At 61.3% G+C, this 20,625-nt stretch overlaps 4 protein-coding genes across 4 annotated transcripts; all 4 read right to left on the bottom strand.

Moving 5' to 3' along the window:
- Positions 1-411: 411 nt before the first annotated feature.
- N4BP3 (NEDD4 binding protein 3) lies at positions 412-5,489 on the bottom strand. The gene is made up of 5 exons (XM_034067156.1): positions 5,352-5,489; positions 3,278-3,721; positions 2,507-3,061; positions 2,044-2,301; positions 412-1,850 (listed from the first exon to the last, which is right to left on the bottom strand). The coding sequence occupies exons 2-5, from the start codon at positions 3,689-3,691 to the stop codon at positions 1,278-1,280; spliced, it is 1,800 nt and encodes a 599-aa protein (XP_033923047.1). The 5' UTR covers positions 3,692-3,721; positions 5,352-5,489; the 3' UTR covers positions 412-1,277.
- A 4,453-nt stretch (positions 5,490-9,942) lies between these two features.
- B4GALT7 (beta-1,4-galactosyltransferase 7) lies at positions 9,943-12,580 on the bottom strand. Its single transcript, XM_034066944.1, has 6 exons — positions 12,520-12,580; positions 12,079-12,402; positions 11,215-11,440; positions 10,860-10,943; positions 10,577-10,681; positions 9,943-10,392 (listed from the first exon to the last, which is right to left on the bottom strand). Exons 1-6 carry the CDS (start codon positions 12,564-12,566, stop codon positions 10,237-10,239), a joined length of 942 nt encoding a protein of 313 aa, XP_033922835.1. The 5' UTR covers positions 12,567-12,580; the 3' UTR covers positions 9,943-10,236.
- A 311-nt stretch (positions 12,581-12,891) lies between these two features.
- LMAN2 (lectin, mannose binding 2) lies at positions 12,892-16,478 on the bottom strand. Its single transcript, XM_034067163.1, has 8 exons — positions 16,323-16,478; positions 16,125-16,243; positions 15,894-16,011; positions 15,555-15,634; positions 14,294-14,455; positions 13,972-14,086; positions 13,528-13,647; positions 12,892-13,391 (listed from the first exon to the last, which is right to left on the bottom strand). Exons 1-8 carry the CDS (start codon positions 16,462-16,464, stop codon positions 13,231-13,233), a joined length of 1,017 nt encoding a protein of 338 aa, XP_033923054.1. The 5' UTR covers positions 16,465-16,478; the 3' UTR covers positions 12,892-13,230.
- A 1,254-nt stretch (positions 16,479-17,732) lies between these two features.
- LOC101878496 (ADP-ribosylation factor-like protein 3) lies at positions 17,733-19,668 on the bottom strand. Its single transcript, XM_005142683.2, has 6 exons — positions 19,651-19,668; positions 19,165-19,308; positions 18,963-19,079; positions 18,803-18,853; positions 17,878-18,063; positions 17,733-17,780 (listed from the first exon to the last, which is right to left on the bottom strand). The coding sequence occupies exons 1-6, from the start codon at positions 19,666-19,668 to the stop codon at positions 17,733-17,735; spliced, it is 564 nt and encodes a 187-aa protein (XP_005142740.1).
- Between the last annotated feature and the right edge of the window lie 957 nt (positions 19,669-20,625).

Consider the following 20,625-nt stretch of genomic DNA (forward strand, 5'->3'; position numbering starts at 1 on the left):
GGGGGGGTGAACGTTTTGGGGTTGAATAAAGATTATTTGTGCGGTTTGTAGGATGTGGTCCAAGTTTTCTGTTACGGGGTGGGGGGGAGCTGGGGGCCGCCGAGCCGCCAGGGGGCGGCCGGTTGAGGCATGAGGTGCAGCCCATTCCGCGGCAGGAGGGGGGGAGGTCTGGCCGGGTTAAACCATGGCGGTGGAGGGGGACGAAGCCTGTCTGCCGGGCCCAGCCGGTCGCCCAGGCCCCTGCCCGGCCGTGACTCAGCCCTGGTTGACGCCCCGACCGGTACCGCCGGGCCGCCGCCTCCCCCCCGTGGCGGCTCCCTGGCACCCCAGAGATGCTGCCCCATTGACGCTCCCCGAGTACTGCAGGCCCGGGGTCGGTTCCCGCTGTCGCACCTGAGGAAAGCAAGGGCAGGACAGAATGGAGTCAGGTTTATTGCAGGAAAGGCCGAGGAGAGCTGGGCCCAGCCGGCCCATGGCTCCACGGTTACAGGCTCAGAGCAGGGCTCCTTCCAGCTCCCCATCAGCTACTCTGGGAAGGGGGATGTGGGGATTCCCCAGCTTGGGGCACATCCCTGCCCACAGCCCCCCCAACAATCTCCCGGTGTGGCAGGGCACCAGGTTCCCATCCCTCCTCACACAAGGTACTCACCCTTCTCAGCTCAAGGTCCTGCAGGGAAGATGCATTAACCATCCTCCACTGCAGAGTACCCCAGTACCGGTGACATGGAAAGCACCAGCTGAGCACCAGCACTTGCAGGCTTCTCTCCTCTGCTTCCCCAATGGCACCAACACAGCCCAGTGCAGGAACAGGGCACTGCCAGCACCAGGACCCTGCTGACAGGGCAATCACTGAGCAGCAGCTGGAACCCTCACAGCGATGCAGTGGGGCTGGGGACACAGCTTGAGCCTCTTGTTAGCAAGATATTAAGTTATGGGTTGTAGGGAACAGGGGGCACAGAGCAGGAGGGACAGGGAATGTCTCACAGGGCGCTTGGTTTCTGCCCCTATGGCAGAAGGAAGCACAGGGCAAACGCTCCTGGAGTCAGAGCAAGGGGCACATGCAAGACCCCCACCCTGGCATAGGTGACCCCCCCCCCCATCTCCAGAGACACCCCCAGAAGGGCCTGAAGCACTGCAAGAAGGAAAAGCTCCCTTGTCACAAACAGTCCTTCACCCCGGGGCAGCGCCGGGCAGCCGATCCTTGTGCAGACCCTGAGATCGTCCCATTGCAGCAGCACAAGACCTTCCCCCATCACAGTCCCACCAGCATCCCACCGCTAGATCTTCGAGGACTCCACACGCTCGATCCACGGCGAGTCGGCCCCGAGATCCCTGGGCTCCGACCGCAGCTGCCGCAGCTCCCGCTCCAGCGCCTGGCTCCGGTGGTACATCTCCATGTAGCTGGCCTGGAGTTCCCGCTGGTACCGCAGCACCTTCTCCTTCTCCTCCTGCCAGGTTTTCCTCTCCAGCTCAAAGTTCACAGCCTGCAGCTGGCCCTGGCGCCGCTCCCGCAGCAGCTCTGCCCACAGCCATTCCACCTGACGCTCCAGGGGCTCCGTTGTGTCGCTGTGAAGGCCCCGGCACTTGGAGTCATCAGTTTCGCAGCCAGGGAAGTCCTGGCACGATGGCATGGGATCATCACCCAGCGGCAGCGCGGCGCTGGGCTCTGGGGCGCTCTGGAAGGAGTCTGCCAGTTGTGCCAGCTGGGAGTCCCTGGCCTGGACCTCTGCCTTGGCCTCCCGCAGCTGCGTCTTCAGGCTGAAGATCTCGCCCAGCTTCTGGGCCATCTCCTCCTGCGTGTCCCGGAGCTGCTGCTTCAGCAGGGAGATCTCTGCTGCCTTCTGGCACACCTGCAGGACACGGGTGAGCAGTGAGGACGGGCTGGAGGAGCAGGACCCTAGGTTGTCACCATAGCATCCCTGGCAGACCATGAGCACCACACCTGGCTTGTCCCTGTTCCATGGCCATGAGTGACACAGAACATGGAACCGCTGTGCCCATCCAACCCCACAACCAGGAGGGTGCAATAGGAAGGGGACTCACCTCCCACTTGGTCTCCTCCAGCTTGGGGCTGACGCGCTCGCCCTGTGGCTGCCGAAGCTTGGACTCCTCACACTGGCACTGCTGCATGCTCAGCTCCTCCTGCAGCCGCTTCTTCTCCTGCTGCGCCTTGTAGAGCTGCAGCTGCAGCGCCCGCTGCCCGCGCTGCGCCTGCTGCGTCACCTGCTGCAGCCGTGCCATGTACATCTGCTTCAGATCCTCCAGCTCGTCCAGCCACAGCCGCTGCTTGTCCTCAAAAGCCTGCCAACACAGGTTGATGCTTGTGAGGACCCATAGTCTGCCCTATGCAGGGCAGCCCCACAAGGTCCCATGATGTTGGGTCCTCCCATGCTCGAATATTCCATCACCCACCATGGCAGGACACCAGCTCCTTCACCTCACCTTCCACCCAGACACCACTGCCCCAAACCAAACCCAGGGTACCCAGCACAGCCCCACAGCTCACCTGCGTGAAGGGGTCTTCGGTCTCGCTAAGGCTCCTCTTGAGCTGCCGCAGCTCTCCTCCTGTCTCCTGCAGCCGGTCCTCCAGCTGCTTCACCGCATCCTCCAGCGAGTAGGTGAACTCATACGGCGGTGGGGGCTCACCTGGGCTCTGCAGCCGGCTCAGCGTGGCCATGCTCTTGCAGGACAGGGGCACCTTCTCAGAGACCAAGGGGTCCCTGGGGCTCCGGGAAACCCTGTCCAAGGAGCCCCCGATGTGGTTTATGTGGCCCATGGAGGCGCTGAACTGGCTCTGGGCAGGCTTGAGGCGGGAGCCGTAGGAAGGGAAGCTCTGGATGGAGTTGTGGCTGGAGTCGGAGGCCTCATCCAGGCTGATGGCATGGAGCAGGTGGGTGCGGAGTGGGCCGTGCTGTGAGGCTGCTGTGCTGCTCTGTGACAGCAACGTGTGCAGGCTCCCATTGCTCTTGGACAGCTTCTGCCCCTTGGATGAGGACAGGCCCTGCATGGAGACCAGCCCTTTTCCAGCCACCGCTTTGAAGGCAGAGGGCCTGATACGGCACTGAAAAACAAGAGGAAGGTCAGGATGAGCCCACCAGCACCCACCCGCACACACAGGCACCCAGAGCCAGGGAAAATCTGCTTGCTCCCAGCCCCATATCCCTAGACATCCTCAAATCCCCACATCCCATCCAGGGCACAGACCATTCTGCTGCAGCCCCATCCTCCCACAGAACAAGACCTATTCCAGGGCCCAGCATGGCACCCACAGGCTCACCTTGTCAAATCGGCCCCTCTCAGGCAGGGAGCTCTTGGAGAAGTCAGCCCCACGGTGGTGCTCCCGGGAGCAGCGCTCGGGGGACCGGTTCTCACGGTCACTCTCATAGTCCCGCTTGTAGCAGGCGCTCGACGTCTGGTGCTTCCGCTCCGACCGCGTCTCCTTCTTGGCCCCATGCAGGTAGCCAAAGAGCTCCCGCTGGCTCGGCCCCTTCCGCAGCAAGCCATCAGGCTGCCGAAGCCCCCGTGAGCCCCCCATTGGGGCCCGCAGCTCCAGGGGGGACAGATCCTGCTTCTCCACCAGACTGCCCACGCTTCCCATGCTGCCAACGACGCCAACAGGCTCCGAAGAGAGGTAGGTGCAGAGGATGCGGGTGTCGGGCTCACAGGTCACAGGACCCTGTGCTGCTGCCATGGAGAATTAGAGAAAAGCCCAGTACCAGCACTGCCGAAGGAGAGACAAAGTCAGCAATGCCGGGAGCCTGGGACTTAAAACCCCTGGTATCACCTTTCCCAGCCGGCACCAAGGGCCAAGCCAGTGCTGGGAGGGTCCTGCCAGGCCCTGGGGCAGCCAGGTGAGCAGGGTGCCAGTGCACAGCACACACCGGGGCAGGGGCTCTCCCCTGGTGCCCCCCCACGTGGAGCGCTTCCCTCCCACACCCAGCCCCACCTCCCGCCTGCGGACGGGGCCGCCACCAGAACAGGCACCTGCCGCCCAGGCGAGTTTGGGAGCCGGCAGCACCCGCCCGGGCCTGGCGCCAGCCCCAGCCCCGCAGCACCGAGGCACAACACCCGGACCTCAGCACCCGGTCACCCCCAGACACCTCCCCACAGTGACCCTGCGGCCTGACCTCCCCAGCACGTGCAGGGACACACAGATCTCCCGCTCCACAGGGACACTTCCCGCACAGCACGGGCTCCCACACCACGCAGGGTGAGCTCTCAAGCCCTCCCCATGGCCCCACTCCATCCGCAGGCGCTCCCACCCCAGCACCGGGCAGGGATGAGGCGGCCTCAGCCCAGCTGCTGTGTGCGTGCTGGAGACCCCATGGCCGGACACAGTGGGAGGGCGGTGGGAAGGGGCAGGAAGCGGACGGGACAATGCAGCTTCCTGCGCAGGTGGCCGGGGGAGGAAGGATGCATGGATGACTTCGGCCCCGGCTCTCCCCCTCTGAGGGGGACAAAGGCCCTCGGAGCCCTTTATGGGCAGCCCCGGTGGAGGGGACACAGTGAGTGTGGCAGGGGCGAGGCAGAGCCCCTCCACCCCGTGGCTCCCAGGCTCGCCGAGGGCTCCCAGGCCGGGTTACACCCAGGAAGCTGCCCTGGTTCTCAGCACCACACGCGGGTAAACAAACACCCCGCTTTTAATTGCTGCCACGCACAAACCTGTCTGACAGCTCCCGGCCTGCGCTGTCACCTCCCTCTGCGAGCCCAGCACCTGCTCCGGGCATCAGCACCCCATGAAGGGCAGCAGGGATGTACCTTCTGGGAGGATCGGGGCTCCCCGCGGAGCACGGGGATGGGGGACATGGATGTCCCCATGGGGGGAAGCTCATAGAATCCAGCCCTTGGCACCGGCCGAGCCCCGCAGCAGCTCCTCCCGGCACAGGCGGCCGAGGAAGTAGGTCAGGCTGTGGGAGGTTTGGGAAACGCCGGGGGAGCCCGAAGGTGTCCTGCCTGCGGCGGGCAGGGCATCACCCCCCAGGCGGCGGAACACCGGTCCAGCCAGCCTGGCTCCTTCCCGGGGTGCCAGATGAGATCTGGTCCCAGCCCCAGCCGTGCCCCCGTCGAGCCCTGCCCATGCAGGAGCCGGCCACAAACCTCCCCTGGGCTCCGGGTGGGAACCGGAGGGGGGCTGCGGGGCTCCCGCTTCCGCCTGGCCGCAGCCCCCCCTGCACCTCCCCGCAGCCTCCACCGAGCACGGCCGGAATTTCCGGCACGGAGAATGCGGAGGGGGAGGTCGGTGCCCGGGGCCCGGCCGGGCCGAGCGCGCTGCAGTCCGGGACAAAGCCCCGCACGGCGGAGAGCACCGGAGAGCACCGGAGCGCCCCGGGGCTCCCCGGGCCCGCACTCACCATGCCGGCGGCGCTGCGGGCCCGCTCGGCTCCTCTCGCCGCTCCTTCCCTCGCCGTGTTTGAACGCGCCCCTCGGCCGCGGCCGCGCGGGCAGCGGGCGGAGCCGGCACCGGCAAATCGCGGCCCGGAGGCGGGCGGCGGCGGTGCGGGAAGGGGCGGGAGGAGGAAGAGGAGGAAAGGGGACGGCCCGGCCGTGCCCACCGGCGGGGCGGGGCAGGGCGGTGTCCGGGGCGGGCGGGCACCCACTGAGGTGAGCCCCCTGCAAACTCCCTCGGTTACAGCCCCGGGACCGGCAGCGGCTCCAGCAGACCGCCGGTGGCCATCACCGTGGCAGGGGGGCTGGTAGGGGGAAGCCGTTGCTCCCTCCCCTGGGCCACCAGGGTAGGGGAGAAGAGTTTTGCTCAGCCGCGAAGGCTTCACCATCTGCCTGCGGGGGGCAGAGAAGTCCTGTGGGACACTCTTTGCATCCTCCCCTTGCAGGACAGCCCCGTGTGCCCCCAACACAGCACCCAGGGGTGGGCAGGATCCACCAGAGGTGCCTGTGCTGCACAGCTCCATCCACGGGCCGTGGCATGCCATGGAGCCATGGAATAACCTCTGGGGAGCTGCCACCCGTCCCAGCCCCTGGCCTGGTGCCGGTGAGACACGACACACTTCATCCCTCTAAATCAGCCCTGCCGCATCCTGGCCGGGAGCCGGTTTTGTCACTCAGCACCCCTGCAGCGTGCCAGGCACAGGGAGCAGGGAATCCCAGCATGGGGCAGAGCTGGTCACCGGGCATTCAGCCTCCTAGGGGAGCGGGACACCTGCAGCAGCCCTGCACTGTGCCCGTCTCTCCCTGGGCAAGGATTGCACCCCCTTTATCCCCAGTTTGGGTACGGGACACATGCATCCAGCATGCACCATGAGCCCCAGCACTGCCAGCTCCCCCACCACACACTAGAGTCCTTTCTGTGCTGCCAGTGCTCACCCACACACACACACTGTGCCCGGGCCCTGCTCACATGCTCACATTATCCTTGGTGCAGTGCCAAGGCATGCACCCGCTCCCTGCATCCCTGTTCCCCACAGCCCATTTTCACTGCCCAGCCACAAACTGAACTAGCAGCATGTGGCTTCTGAACTGGGGACCCATTGCAATGGTGGCATTTCCCACCCTCCAGAGCTCAGCTATGAATGGGGCATCCCTAGCAGCCCATGGGAATGCTGCAGAGGCATGTAACAGCATCCCACCGGGGCCTTGGACCGGGCAGGTTGCAGTGATGCTGGGATGACTTCAGCGGGTGCTGGTCACAGCCGCACCCCTCCCTCCCTCCTGTCTGCCCCGTTTCCTGTCTCCACTGTGGGCTGCATTCCACCTGCATGTCTCCCGGTGTTGGCAGCTCCCACAGCGCCCCAAAGCTTGTCCCTGCCTGGGACATTCTGACAGCCAGGGATGCTGAGATGCTCCTGCTTCCCATTGGCTTTTCCCCAGCCCCCTCTGCCTGCTCCCTTCACCCCCCAGTCCCTTTACATGATGATACTACAGCAAGTTCATGTGGCAGCCAGCAAACAGCCCTGGGAACCACTCGGTTCAAGCAATATGGCAATAAAAGCCAACAAAAAGCTGTAGCCCCCCCTGCAGCCTCACTGATGGCAATTTGGGCCACAGAAAGGAGGTTGCAAAGGGGCAGACCTGGGACTCTGTGGGATCTCTCTGCCCCTGAGTAGCTTGACCCCCACCTCGGGGTTGCTGAGAGCAAGGGAGCACCAGGAGGCCTCCAGCTCAGCGCCATGGGGCTCCAGGGACAGCAGGCAGGGTGCTATCCACTTGCAGAAAGGCGATGGGGAAAAACCTCATCCCCTCCCGCTGGGCCATTGCTAATACCGAAGTGCGTGGGGGGGGTGAAACAGAGCCGAGCGACCTCGGAGTCACATTCAGAGCTATAAAAGGAAGCCGGGTCTCCAGCACGGTGCCTCTTCCACAAAAGCAAGCAGAGGATGAGGGGGCTGCGAGGAGAGCTGAGAAATAGCTGCCAGGCAGCAGGAGAGAAGCCTTTAGCGCTGAGCGAAGTGCGAGGGGCACATATGCTCTGTGTTTCTGCACATCGATGTCTTCATGAAACCTGCCTGAAACTGTGTCATCTATTTTGAATGGTGCAGATAAATACTTTGATCTGCCTTCGCCAGCCCTGGCGGCAGTTCAGGCACCGGTAAGCGCCAGCAATACAGGTGGTCAATTCCAAAACCTGTGCATCGGCAACACCCGGCCAGCATCTCCATCCAACCACATTGAGGGACATGATGGGTCCTGGGAACACCTCTGGAGCCATGCACTGTGTCCAAGCCCATCTGCAATCTTCATGCCAGATAGCATTGCTCCTCTGGGGCTGCCAGGCTGCAGAGGCTGTTGTTGGGAGCTCTTTGGTAGCACGTGCCCAACATGTCCTCACCCTGGGGCAAGGACATCCCCTGAGGCTGGGTCTGCCTTCACCTTGGATGATGCAAAGCAGCATGGCCTGATCCTTATCACCATGCACCACGACCTCAATCTTTTCATCAGGAGGCATTTCCTCTCACACCCCAGTCCACAGGGCTCTGGACTCCTCACCCAGCTCCAGAGCAGCATGGAGAGCAGATAGCACCAGATCTCTCCAGACGCTCCTCTCTCATCCTGCTGCCTCTAGAGAGTACACAAACCCCACGCTTGGCTCTGATGCTTTTGCCTCCCTTATCCCAATGCTCCTCACCGGAGATGCCACATCCCTGGGGCCGTTCATCTTCCTGGGATGGCAACAACTTCTTTCTGGGGACATCTGCAGGCACCCGGCAAAGCAACTGCTCCAGGAAGTGCCAGGCAGGGGACCAGGATGGAAGGGGCCGGGAAATGCGGAGGGCCTGGTGCCAGCACTGGAGACGGGGCTGAATGGAGGGGTACCGGCTGCTCGGCTGGGTCTGCACAGCTTGAGGAGGCAGCAGAACCCCTCATGCATGCCAAGACCTCAAAGCCAGCGCATGGCACCATCTGTGAGCCAGCCCAGCACCCTCCACTGCTGAGCAGCACAGCACCATCTCACCCAGCAGGCGGCCAGGCCAGGCTGGTGACAAAGGAGTCCAGTGCTGGCAGGGGCCTCCTTTGAGAGCTGGTGGGCATTTCTGCCACCCTCAGCAGGTCAGGGTGAGCAGAAGCATCCTAGAGGTCACAGCACCTGTTTGGTCCCAGCATGAGTGGATATGGACCACATGCTGCTCCACACCTGCTACTCCTGCCTAGGACTCAAGAGCTGGCTCCTGAGCAGGGCCTGTGGGCCTCCACATCCATCCCTCCCAACCCTTCACATCCCACTTCCCAGCAAAAGGTGCTGGTGTGCCTGATTTCTAACCAAACTCAAGTAACTGTCAGCATCCAGTGCCCTTCCTCACCCATTGGCACCTTCCCAGCCTTCCCACTGCTTGGGTCCAGCACTACAGCTTGTTCCCAGCAGCCACAAGAGGACACTCACCTCCTCCTCTTCTTCACTTCCTCCTCATGTCTCCTGCCCCAGGGCACTCTCCCAGCACACAGCATCAGTACTTCTGCCACCTCCCACGGCTGCTCTTGCTCTGGCAGCAGCAGGTCAGAGACTCAGGGTTTGCAGGGTGCATCTGCCCAGCCACCCCCTGCCCACCAGCACCCCAAGGCTGACACAGCCTTTTCCCCAGGCACCTTCCCCAACCCACTCACTGGTCCAGACAAGCCACATCCAGTAACGTGCTTGAGCCCACAGCAGAGCCCTCGCAGGCCCTGCCAGCAGTGAGGGACCAGCATCTGATACCCTCAGCAAGTGACTACCCCGCAACCCTGCTGGAAGAGGCATTCTAGGCCCTTGTCCTAGCACAACATGGGAGAAACCAGCCTGGCAGCAAGAGAAAGTGGGTGAGATCTGCAGCCTGGGCCCCCCACAGCCTTGCCTCTCTCTCAACTCAAACCCCTGTTTCCCCACCTCTGAGGGAGCATTCCAGCTCCTGCCTCACCCAGGGAAGCTCTTGTTCTCCTTGACTCAGGTGGGTTAGGAGCAACTGTCCCAATTCCTGCTCTTCACCCACACCATCACTGCAGCTCCACCAGCACTATGGTAAGCCTGGCAGCCACCCCTTCCCAGGGGACCTCATACAGGGCCAGAGCAGATCCAGTTTCCCACAGCACTTCTGGGGGTACATCAGTTTCTCTAATGCCCCCAAAAAGGCTGATGCAGCACATGCCACAGAAGGCAGGCAAGGAAGGGAATAGCTCAGCCAGAGCTCTCCTCCTCACTCCTCCGAAGTCCTGGGCTCCTTCAACTGCTGACATCCAGCAGAGCTGTGGATGCTGGGGCTCGGGGCATGGCACAACTGCTTCCTGCAATGAACTGACCACAGCACAGCCCTAGGGGTACCTGGCAGCTCAAACACAGGCACCACCTCATTTGAGGCCCGTTTTAGAGTGGGTTGGACTCCAAACAAGAGCACCTCACCTGTCCAGCTGGAGTATAGCTGGGGCCAAGCCAGAAATGGGTGCACTGAAGCCAGTAAGGTGAAGGAATCAGGAAAAAGGAGCAGCACGGCACAGCCCAGGGCACTGAAAACACACAGGTGCCCTGATAGTTCTTTATTGTCCTCTGAACTGGGTGGCAGCTCAGCCATGTCCAGAGAGGGAAAACAGCCTCCTGCACCTGCCCTGGGAGGCAGCACCAATGTCTGCAGCAATGCCACTGAGTCCTGCTCTCAGCCTCTTCTGTCAGACCCAGCAAAGCCCAGTTCTTGGCCTTTTCTGTTCCTCTGCATCTCGCCAGCACCGCCACAAGCAGCCGCTGCAAAGATCCTGCTTTGTCCAAGCAGCTGGGCAGCAGCCCCGACATCTCGGCTCAAGCACAGTGACACAACTGGCTCAGCCAAATGTGCACCAAGGGGTCTCATTTGTGTCACAGTCCAACAAGACATTAAGGACAGTGCAAGGGGCTCCTGCCACACTCAGAGCTGTCCGTGACTCGATTCGGTACCTCACATTGTTGAGTCCTCCCTTCCGATCCACCTTGAACTGTTCCTGAGGAAGACAAAGACCATTCAGCCCATGCTGGCTTCCAGCAGAGAGGGAAGCACCCATAGGCTGGGCAGGGAGCACAGAGCTGGCAGGGGAGGAGATGAGCAAGGACAGCTCAGAGCACACGCTGATCACAACCTGCATCTCCTGTGGTTCACCTCAAGCAGACAAAGGTCTCAGGTCTCACCTGCTTCTGTGCAGCAATACGCTTCTGGTCTCTCTTCCTCCAGGCTGGGTCATGCAGGTGCTGGAAAGTCTCATATCCAGTTGTGATTCCAGAGGGACGGCGAACCTGGAAGAGAGCAGAGCTTCTGTAAAGCTGCTAGAAAACCTGCTGTGCCTGCTCCTGGAGTGGGAAGCGCTGAAGGGCTGCTTCCCCAGGTCCCTACCTGGGCAGCTACGGCTGGGGACCGAAGGGGAGACAAGGAGAAGGGCAATTTCAACCTAGGAGGGCACAGAGCACCACTCACCTGGAGACCAGCTCCTTTGATACGTCGATAAAACTCATCATCCTCCCGTCCCCAGCCCCAGAAGCGGTTGGACATGCCGTTGCACTGGAATCAGAGGGGTACCATACTAGCTGAGGTCCTGTCCAGTACAACTCCACACACCGCAGTGGAACAAACACCAGCATCTCAAGCTCTGAGCACCAGTGCAGCCTCCCAACCCTTGTCCGTAAGCAGGTCACACTGCAGGCTCTGTCCCCAAACATGTTGACTTGTTTGCCCCATCCCAGTTGTAGAGCACACAATGTATGACCATCTACCACAAGAGTGTCATAGCCCTTGCCCCAGACTGGCCATGACATCCCACCTGTGCACTCACCATCTCGTAGTGCTGCTTGGTGAGCAGCAGGATGCCACCCACATACGTCTTATAGTGATAGAGCGGATGTAGCTCCGGGGATGCCACGTGGAAGGGTCCTGCCTCTGGGAAGCTGTAGTCCAGCTGCTCGTTGAGGGGCAGGAGATCAACATCGTGCATTGCAATGTAGTCGGTGTCGTTGCCACTCTCCAGGAAGCCCACATTGATCAGGGATGCTCTGTTAAACCTGTTGCAGACAGAGACTCTCAGCGCCATGCACAGCTGCCACCATCCCTTCCCATCCCTCTCCTGCACTCCTCAATGCTAAATGTGCAACTGGTCCCCAAACAGGACATACACACACAGTGTTCCCTGCCTGCACAGCACTGGGTGCCTCAGCTGCCTGTCCGGAAGCTTATGCTGAGCCTCACAGTGACACGAAGAGGTTTGACCACTGCAGACCCCAAGGGGCTATAGCAAGCTCCATTCTGCCCAAGGCCAACTGGGGAGCTCTACAGCACCCCTGGGGCTACAGGCAGGTACCAAATGGTGAGCAGAGGCTGTGACAGTGCTCGCAAGCACCCCATGGCATTTCTGTTGATTTCAGCATCCGCAGATATTTACTGCTAGAGACCGGTGACACTAGGGAACAAGCTGGTAAGCCTGGGGTAGATAATTCTCTTCTTGCTCAGGAAGAGAGAAGCAAACACCAGTTCATTCTTCTGTAAGCTCTAGAGTGAGTACATCTGGGGACATCTCTCCCCAGGTCCTACACTTCACACTGCCAGAGGCAAGTGGGAGACACCTCAGCGCTCATGGTGGGGCTGGGTTTGGAAGGGGGTTCTCCTCACTCCCTTTGCTCGCTGTGGCCAGGGGACACGTTACCTGAAATGATCCACCTGGTTGAGGATGAAGATGTGATGCCGGATTCTCTTGGTGCTCAGGAAGCGGTGCATGTAGGGCACAAAGGTCAGCAGCTCCTCGAAGCGCTCCCGGAAGGGGACGAGCAGCGCCAGGCGATGGGGACCCCACGACGGCTCATCCTCCACCGGCGGCAGAGGGGCCTGGGGCGGGCAGGGCTGCAGGGGAGCCCCCCTGCTCTGCCCGCCGCCGGGGGCCGGCCCCTCGCCCGAGCAGCTGAGCTGGAGCCAGAGCAGGGAGGCGAAGCCCAGGAGCAGCGCCAGGCAGAACAACGGGAACACGGAGAACCTGCCGGGCAGCAGCGGGGCCTGGGTCACAACGCGACCGGATGTCAGCGGCCGCCGGGACCCCCGTACCCGCCGCGACTCCCCCCCCTCGGGGACCCCCCGTGCCCGCCCCGCTCACCCTCCGCCGCGCAGGCGGAGCGCGGCCCTGCGGCGGGCCGGGCCCATGGCGCTCGCCCGGCCCCGGCGCCGCCGCGGGACACGCTGGCTGCACCCGCCGCTCCCACCCGGAAACACGGCCTGGCGCCGACGTTCCGCCCCGCTCCCTTCCGCCCGGCGCCTGCGGGGCACGCACCCGCCCCCTCCGGCGGGCACCGCAACCCTCCAGGATACCCCCGCTTCCTCCGTGCCACCCCCCGGAGCCTCCAGGAACACCCCCCCGGGTCAACCCCACACCAAGCTGGAACCACCCCCAGTGGCCGCCCCCCAGGCTTTCATCCCCACTGCAGCAGAGCCCCCTCTTTCCCACCCCATACAAAGCCAGAGCCGCAGCTGGTGTCAGTTCTTTAATGCCCCTCTCGCAGCCCCCTCCCCCAGCCCTCACATTCACACCCAGCACAGCAGGTCCCATCCAGCAGATCTCATCGGGCAGGAGGAGAGCTGGAAAAACGGGAGCGACATCCAGGCTCCCATAGAACAGCCCCAGGGTCCCAGCAGGCATCGTCCTCTCGGCCCAACCCGGCCGCTGCCAAGTGCCGGGCAGGGGTTACAGCCAAACAGACAGATAAAAAATACTGCTGATATTTCTCAGAAACAGCTTCTAGAAACCACAGATTTACAGCTCCCTGTAGAAAAGATGGGTCTGGGTGCATGTCACAGCCCAGCTCTGCTGCTAGTAGAAACGCTTATTCCGCTCCTGGCGTTTCTGGAAGACCACAGCTCCCACCACAGCACAGATGATGATGCCCAGCAGTGCACAGAGCAGGAGCAGGAACACCTTCCAGCCTGTCAGAGGTCCGCTTCGGAAGTTCCCTGTTGGGTCATCCACGTTGTCTGCAAGGATAAGAACTGCTACAGAGACCAGCCCAGCCTTGGCTCTTGTGGAGTCTTGCAGTGTCAGAGCTCTGATGCCTTCAAGAGTCCAGCCGCAACGTGCTCCAGTCAAGGTTTCCAAATCCCAGACACTTACCTTTGGGTGATTTAAGGAGGCTGACACTAGGCTCTATCTTGGTCCAGTCAACGGTCTCATCTTCTATGGGGTGCTCCACCATGAGCTGGAATAGCTTCATCGAGATAATGTCATGATTGTCTAGAAAACAACCATCAGCACCAAACACTGTCAGGAGCTCTGAGAGACATCCACACATGCAGAACACCCGTAGCACCATGCTCCATCAGGTCCAGGCCTCTTTCCCTCTCAAGCCCCCCTCACACTCCTGGTGTCAAACTGCAGTTTGAGACGGTCCTTGGCTCAAAACACCTCCCTTTCCAGGCCATGGGTCCCTACCCTGAAGGTCTTCCAAAGAGCCTGGTGAACAATTTGAGGAAAGAAAGCCATGAAAGCCATACAGTGCATCCACAGCATTATCATCCAGGCTCCAAACGTGTTCGTGTGAGCAAAGCCCCCTCTCACCAGACAAATCTCCAGTGCCAGCAGAAGCACCAAAGAAGTAGCCGGTTGGCAGCTGCACCCCTGCAATGTCAATGCAGTTCTTCCATTCATTCTTGTCCTCCACATCAGTCATTACCTGCAAGACCAGGGGAGCGTCACACCAGGAGTGGGTGCCACCATCCCGCACGCCTGCAGCTCTTTTGGAGCTGGACGTGCAGGAGAGGCAGGCGGTTGAGCCTGGAAAACCATCTCCAGGTCACCTACTGCCACAGCAACACCCGCCCCTCAGCACTGCCCCGGCTGCCATGCCTGGGACACCACGAAGGCATCGACCACATCTCACCGTCAGGCGACCGCGGGAGTACCGGATGGCCAGGAAGGTGTCGTGGTTCTGGTTCCGCAGGTCAGCAGTGCACCCTGCCAGCTCTGTCCAGCGCCCGTCCTTGCTGTGGTCATACGTCAGGGAGCCGTTGTTCACCATGGCAGATATGTAGGGGAACACACGCTGCGGAGAGGAGAGTGCCACTGCCCTCAGCCTGTGGGAGCCTTGGGGCTGCAGACCAAGAGCCACCTTCCCCTGCCTGGTCAGAAACCTCAGTGAGAGCGGGATCTCAGCAAGGCACAGCAGCAGGGCCCCAGCCTGGCTGCAGTCAGGTGCAGAGGGCAGAACAATGAAATCAAGGCTCCTTTTCTATATAAAGCTGCTTCTAAACTGAGTGGGAACATGTTCTGGCTAGAGCAGAGCAGCCACTTCTGACCCTCTGTATCAAGACCCTGCAGAAGACCACACTACGCCACATGTCCAGGGCAATGAGACCACCCCAAGCCTGCAGAGTAAGCCTCAGCCTGGGTAAGAAGTACAAGAACAGAGCACAGGACCCAGAATGGGCAGAAATCTCACAAAAGCAGCATAAACGCACTCAGGGCTTTGTAGGCAGCACATTACACACACCAAGAAAGATCAGCTGGAGGCAAGAACTGACCTCCCAGTGAGCATCAAGACAAAGGGAGAGGGGTCATTTCCAGGTGCTTCGTGACTTAAGTATCATGGTCTTGGTACAACAGATTTCACTAGCAGAATTATGTTTTCTGACTACTGTAATGAGATCCACAAACACAGAGCAGGGCAGAAGAAAAGGACCACCAGCCCCATGGGACTGATCTGTATTTGGGCCATGGAGAATTTGGAGCAAAAAGCCTGGCCAGGAGTTTGTCTTTTAGACACCCAGGTTGCCAATAGAGAATAACGCAAGAACAACAAGTAAGCAAAACACAGAGAAGTTCAGGAAATTACAGTCAGAATTAATATACTCATGGGCTGATTCCTCTAACTTTACTTAGTAGCTGGTGCATAGTTTACACCAGCCCTGTGCCGTCTCTCATGAGGAGGAGGAAAGGCTTTGGAAACACCTGTGTAGTCAAAACCAGCAGAAGATGGAGCAAGGACCGTCTCATCTCCATGTATAAACTCATCCTTTTTCCAGCTCCCATGATAAGAAGAGCAGCCCAATCATGTAAGGAGAGGCTCTTCCTTGCTCTGGCCAGGAACCACTTAGAACATGAAGCTGCTGAGGAAGCAGCCTCCTTGGCACTGATTGACTCACCTCTGTCGCTTCATCATTGGGATACGTATCAAGGAAAATAGCCAGTCCATGAAAGTTGTCCTTGCTGCCAAAGACAGGACCTAGAACAGGGCAGAACATTGGAAACAAAAGGCTCCCAGAGAGTTTCTACTCAGACATTCCTAATGAAAAGAGCTGTACTAGCTGTTTATTGCCAGGCTGATGACCAAGGGTCTGAAGATGCAGAACACACCATCCAATCTCATGAGACCAGACAGAGGAGCTCAAACACCCTCCCTGGTGGGAAACCCTCTGGGACAGGGTATGTGTGACAGCTGACCTGGCTTTGTCCTGGTGGGCAGCCCCAACTGTGCACCATACCTGGCACCAGGCGCTCCTGCGTGTACCACAGCGCCAGGCCATCACCGTGCAGGTTCTTTTTGCCAGCTCCATGGATCTTGAAGTGGACGTGAAGCTCCCAGTCCTTGAGGAAGCAGGGCTGTGCGGAGAGACCACCCAGCAGCCTCAGAGCCGGAACACGAGAGGAGCTGGGGCCGCCCCGGGCCCCCGAGGTCTTCCCCCGCCCCCCGAGGGCTCCCCCCGGGCTCTCACCACGCGGTTCCAGATGGAGCCTTCCCGGCTGCGCTCGTCGGGCGTCAGACGGACGTACTGGCTGGTGACCATGGTGCTGCCCTGGAAGTCCCACAGCGGCATGGCCGCGGAGCCCGCGCCTGCGGAGGGGCGGAGAGAGAGTGGCTCAGCCCGGGCCGCCGCGGGGCCTCCGTCCCGTCCGCGCGGCCCCGCGCTCACCCTGGTACGGCTTCATCAGCGAGTGCTCCCGCTTCAGGTGCTCGCTGTTGCCATCCGTGAGCTCGGCGGGCGCCGGCCGCGGCCCGACCACCGCCAGCAGCAGCGCCGCGGCCGCCAGCTGCACGCCCGCACCCGCCGCCATGCTCCGCTTCCGCCTTCGGGCGCACCGCCCACTGCCGCGCCCCCGGCCCCGCCCAGGAGAGGCAGCCCCGTCCGCCAATCAGAAGCCCCTACACCACCGTGTTCCCGCCTCCACGGGTCAACGTCACTGCTGCCCACCTATGGCAGGGAAGGGGGTGTGGCCGGGAGCGAGCCCCTCCCCCCGCGCTTTAGGCCGGGAGCGGCGCAGGGCGCGCGGTGTGCTGGGAGTTGTAGTCCACGCTCCCTCCTCGTGCCCTTCACGTGTCGCCAGCGAGGCACGTGACCGGCTCCGGCAGCCTGTCGCCATGGCAACGGCATGCATGATGGCGTTGGTGCGTGGGGCCGGGCTCGGGCCCGGGGTGCCGCAGTCCTCGCCGGCCGCAGAGCAGTGGGGCCGCGGAAAGGAGCAGCCGAGGCCGTGTGGAGGTTGCAAAGAGCTTTATTGAGGGCCGCGGGGCCTCCTGCCGCCAGCAGGTGCTCCCACCCGGCTGTGGTTTGTCTCCCAGCCATGCACAGAGGTGTGGGGCCCTGGCTGCAGGAACTGCACTTTCCAGCCCCTGGGAGGAGCATGTTCAGCCGGGTGGCAGAAGGCCCATCTTGGGTGCGTTGAGGACAATGCACTTCTCAGGGCTCCTGCAGAGCAACCCCCTCAGCTGCAACTGAGCTGTAAGCAGGCAATGCGACCCCTCCATTGGGGACTGCACAGCCAAGTCCCATCTGTGTCCTTGTGCCAGCTCCTGTGCACATGTGGGAGCTCCTGTGGCCAGTGAAAGGAGCTGAGCTCAGCCTTCCCAAGCCAGCTGCCATGGCTGGGGCAGCACCAGTCACATCCTATGGGAACAGAGTGGAATACATGCTATTCTGTTGGCTGTAGATGCCATATCAGAGGATGTAGCTGGTGTCATTGTGGGGTGCCCAGTGTGCTCTGCGCAGTGTGTGTGCTGCAGCAGCCTCTGCAGAGGGTGCCAGCAGTGTGGATGGACATGTGCTCAGCAGGTTCTTGTTCTGGAGGTGGGCAGGCCCTTGACACGGTGGGGCCTGTGCTTCCCTGCAACAGCACAAGGGCTGCAGGAGAGTCAGGAGTTACGAGCTGGTGGAAGCAGAGAGAGGTGAAGCTGAATGATCAGTGAAAATCTGGATGGGAAGCACCCCTGAGCATGGCAGTCTGAGGCTCAGGGCCCTGCCAAGCCTCTGAGGGAGTCTAAGGATGAGGGGGGTTGGCCATGGCTTAGGGACCTGCAGCTCAGTCCCTTCTGGCACTTGCAGCTCTCACTTCTTCCTATTCATGATCTGGCTGGAAATCCAATTCATCCCATCCTGGAGGGAAGAGAGATACGTGAGCAAAGCCCCGAGAGCACGGCAGGTCCTGGTGTTCTCTCCCAGCTCTGCAGAGCCTGCAGGCCCCCATCTCTACCTGCACTCCTTCCCCAGACAAGGCTGAGCAGGCCTGGATCTGCCATTCCCGGTCCCGGTAGGTGTGGAGGCTCAGCCCTTCTGCGATTTCAGCTGCGGGTGCAGCAGTCACTAGGTCCTGCTTGTTGGCGAACACCAGCAGCGGGACCCCTGTGAGAGCCTCCTCCTCAGTGAGCTCTGCCAGCTCCTGCCAAGAGAGAACCATCTCCCAGGGCTGCTGCCCTCCTCCATAGAGCTGCTGGGCTGCTTGCCTGAGGGCTGCCCCCAAAGTGCCTCACTCCCCTCTCTCTGGTGCTCTTATTGCGGCCAAAGAAGCAGTGAGGTCCGGACATCCCAAGGGAGAAGAAGCTCCACCTGCCCCGCAGAGAGCCCGGAGCCGCATGCAGTACTGCCTGAGGTCTGAAGCAATACCAGCACCCAGAGCCTTGGGCAAAGGGCAGCTACAAGGAGCTGCTCTCACCCTGTGTGTCTGGCACACCCACGCCGCCGTCTGGTGCTGGTACAGCCAAGACTGGCACTTGGAGTCTCACCTTCCCCTCTTCAGCTTCAATCCCAGGGTTTGTAACTATGAATTTGCTACTTCTAAACCTTCACTTGGTCAAATGGCTCAGGTGGTGCTGGGGAGGTGGGAGCAGGCCTGGGGACTGAGGGGCAGAGTCACCCCCATGCCGGGTACCCCTCGGGCATCATGCCTGGATCAGGGGGAGCTGCTGGTCATGGATGTGCCATAGAGTGGGCTGGCTCTGCATGCTGAGACTGATCACGAGCCCATCCCATACAGCTTTCAGGACAGCTTGGCCCCCACAGCAGTGCCAAGACATGGCACAGAGCAGCCTGCCTCCCACTCCAGTCCTCAAAGAGCTGGTGCCAGAAGGGCCTGAGCCCCAGGACCCCCCCCAGTTGCCCCCCCAGCAGACCCCTCATACCTGTCCTGTCTCCTCAAAACGCTTCTGGTCTGCACTGTCAATGACATAAATCTGCCATGGGGACAAACACGACAGTCAGTGGCTGTAAGGGCCCCATGCAGAGGGCATGGCTCTCCATGCACAGGGCTGGGGGGGGGCTGCAGGTGGCCACCCCACTCACCAGCAGGTCTGTGCTGCCCAGATACTTCCTCCAGTATGGGCGGATGGAGCGCTGCCCCCCAATATCCCAGACATTTAGCTTGAGGCCATGCGAGTGGACGCTCTTTATGTTGAAGCCCTGCACAGGAACAGGAACAAACTCTGGCATCTGGCAGGGGAGGGCAGGACCTGCCACCCTCCCGCTGGCCCCCAGCAGCACCTACCTGGGTGGGTGTGATGGTGCTGACCTCTTCGGACGCCAGGCGTTTCAGCAGCGTGGTCTTCCCCGCGTTGTCCAGCCCCAGCAGGACGATGCGGAGCTCCTGCTCCGGGGATCCTTTCAGCCTCTGGATGACGGAGAGCAGCCCCTGGGGCCGTGGGGTGCTGGGTGAGTCCTGCAGGGTGCGGGTCACTCATTTCAGAGGGGGAAGCTGGGCATGCTGTTCACCATGGTACTCTGTGTCTATGGCCTGAGTGAGCACCAGGGGTTTGCTCCCATGTTGTCCCAGGTTGGGGTGACCCCATGGCAGATCCACTGAACCCTGGTCCCCCCATGGTGGCTGTCCCTGCCCTGAGAGCCTTGTCGGCTGCTGGGCGAGCTGGGGACACTGCCCATTGTAAAGCCCCAGTCCTGCTCTGTCAGCCTGCCCAGCACTGACACTGGGAGCTGATGCCCTGGCGCAGGCGGGATGTCACCGGGCCCCACTTACCTTCTGCACATCACCCATGGTCCAGGAGTCACTGCAGCACACAGCACGCCTGGGGACCTGCCGGGGGCTCATCCCCAGGGCCTGCCGGAGGCTGTGAGGCTGGCACGCTGCCCATCCCAGGGGAGGAAGAGGATTATGGGCTCCAGAATTAGCTGCTGTCTCTCCGTTTACCCGCAGCATTAAATAATGCCCTCGGCAAATCCCTCAGCCAGCTGTCGCCCTGCCATCCCCTACCCCCAGAATAAAGCAGGTCCTGCAGGCTGGAGCACTGGGGCACAGGGCATCCCTCTCCCCATGGGACCAGCTGGTGGCTCGGAGATGGCAGCATGGCAGGAGGATGTGGTACCAGACACCATGGACAGAGCATGGTGGTGGGATCCTGGTGCATGGGGCTGACACAGCCTCCTGTGTGAGGGGTGATGCCTCAGCACATCATCCCACCCCACCTCACACCAGCACCCATGAGCTGCCCCACGGAGGGCAGCAAGAGGGGACACTGGGGCTGGAGCTGCTCAAGGCCACATCAGCCACTGCCACAGGTCCCTGCTGCCATCCAACGGAAAACACCAGGCCCTGGAGCAGGGCGAGGGCTGGGCTGTCGAGAGCCAGAGGTCAGGGATGGCACAGCAATGGGCTCCAAAGGGGCACAGGGACCTTCCCCAGCAGCCCACCCTTGCCCAAGTGGGGTTAAAGGCTCTCCTGTTCACCATCTGGATTAAATACATTAATGAGGCAATGTCTTTGATTCTTTCATGCTGCAGTTTGGCCCTCGGATCAGGTTTCCTAGCAGAGGTTATCCTTGTGGTGAGGACCGTGAGTCACGCACTCTTGGTGAGACATTCTTATTTATAACTCCTGTTACAAAGCCAAGCCAAACACCACAGCTCTGCTCCAACAAAGGGACAGGGAGCAGCATCATCACCCCCTGCCCCACAGCTGCTCTGAGCTGCAGCAGGGGCCAATGGGGCAGCAGCA

Source organism: Melopsittacus undulatus, chromosome 10, assembly GCF_012275295.1.
Source record: "Melopsittacus undulatus isolate bMelUnd1 chromosome 10, bMelUnd1.mat.Z, whole genome shotgun sequence".
NCBI lineage: Eukaryota > Metazoa > Chordata > Aves > Psittaciformes > Psittaculidae > Melopsittacus > Melopsittacus undulatus.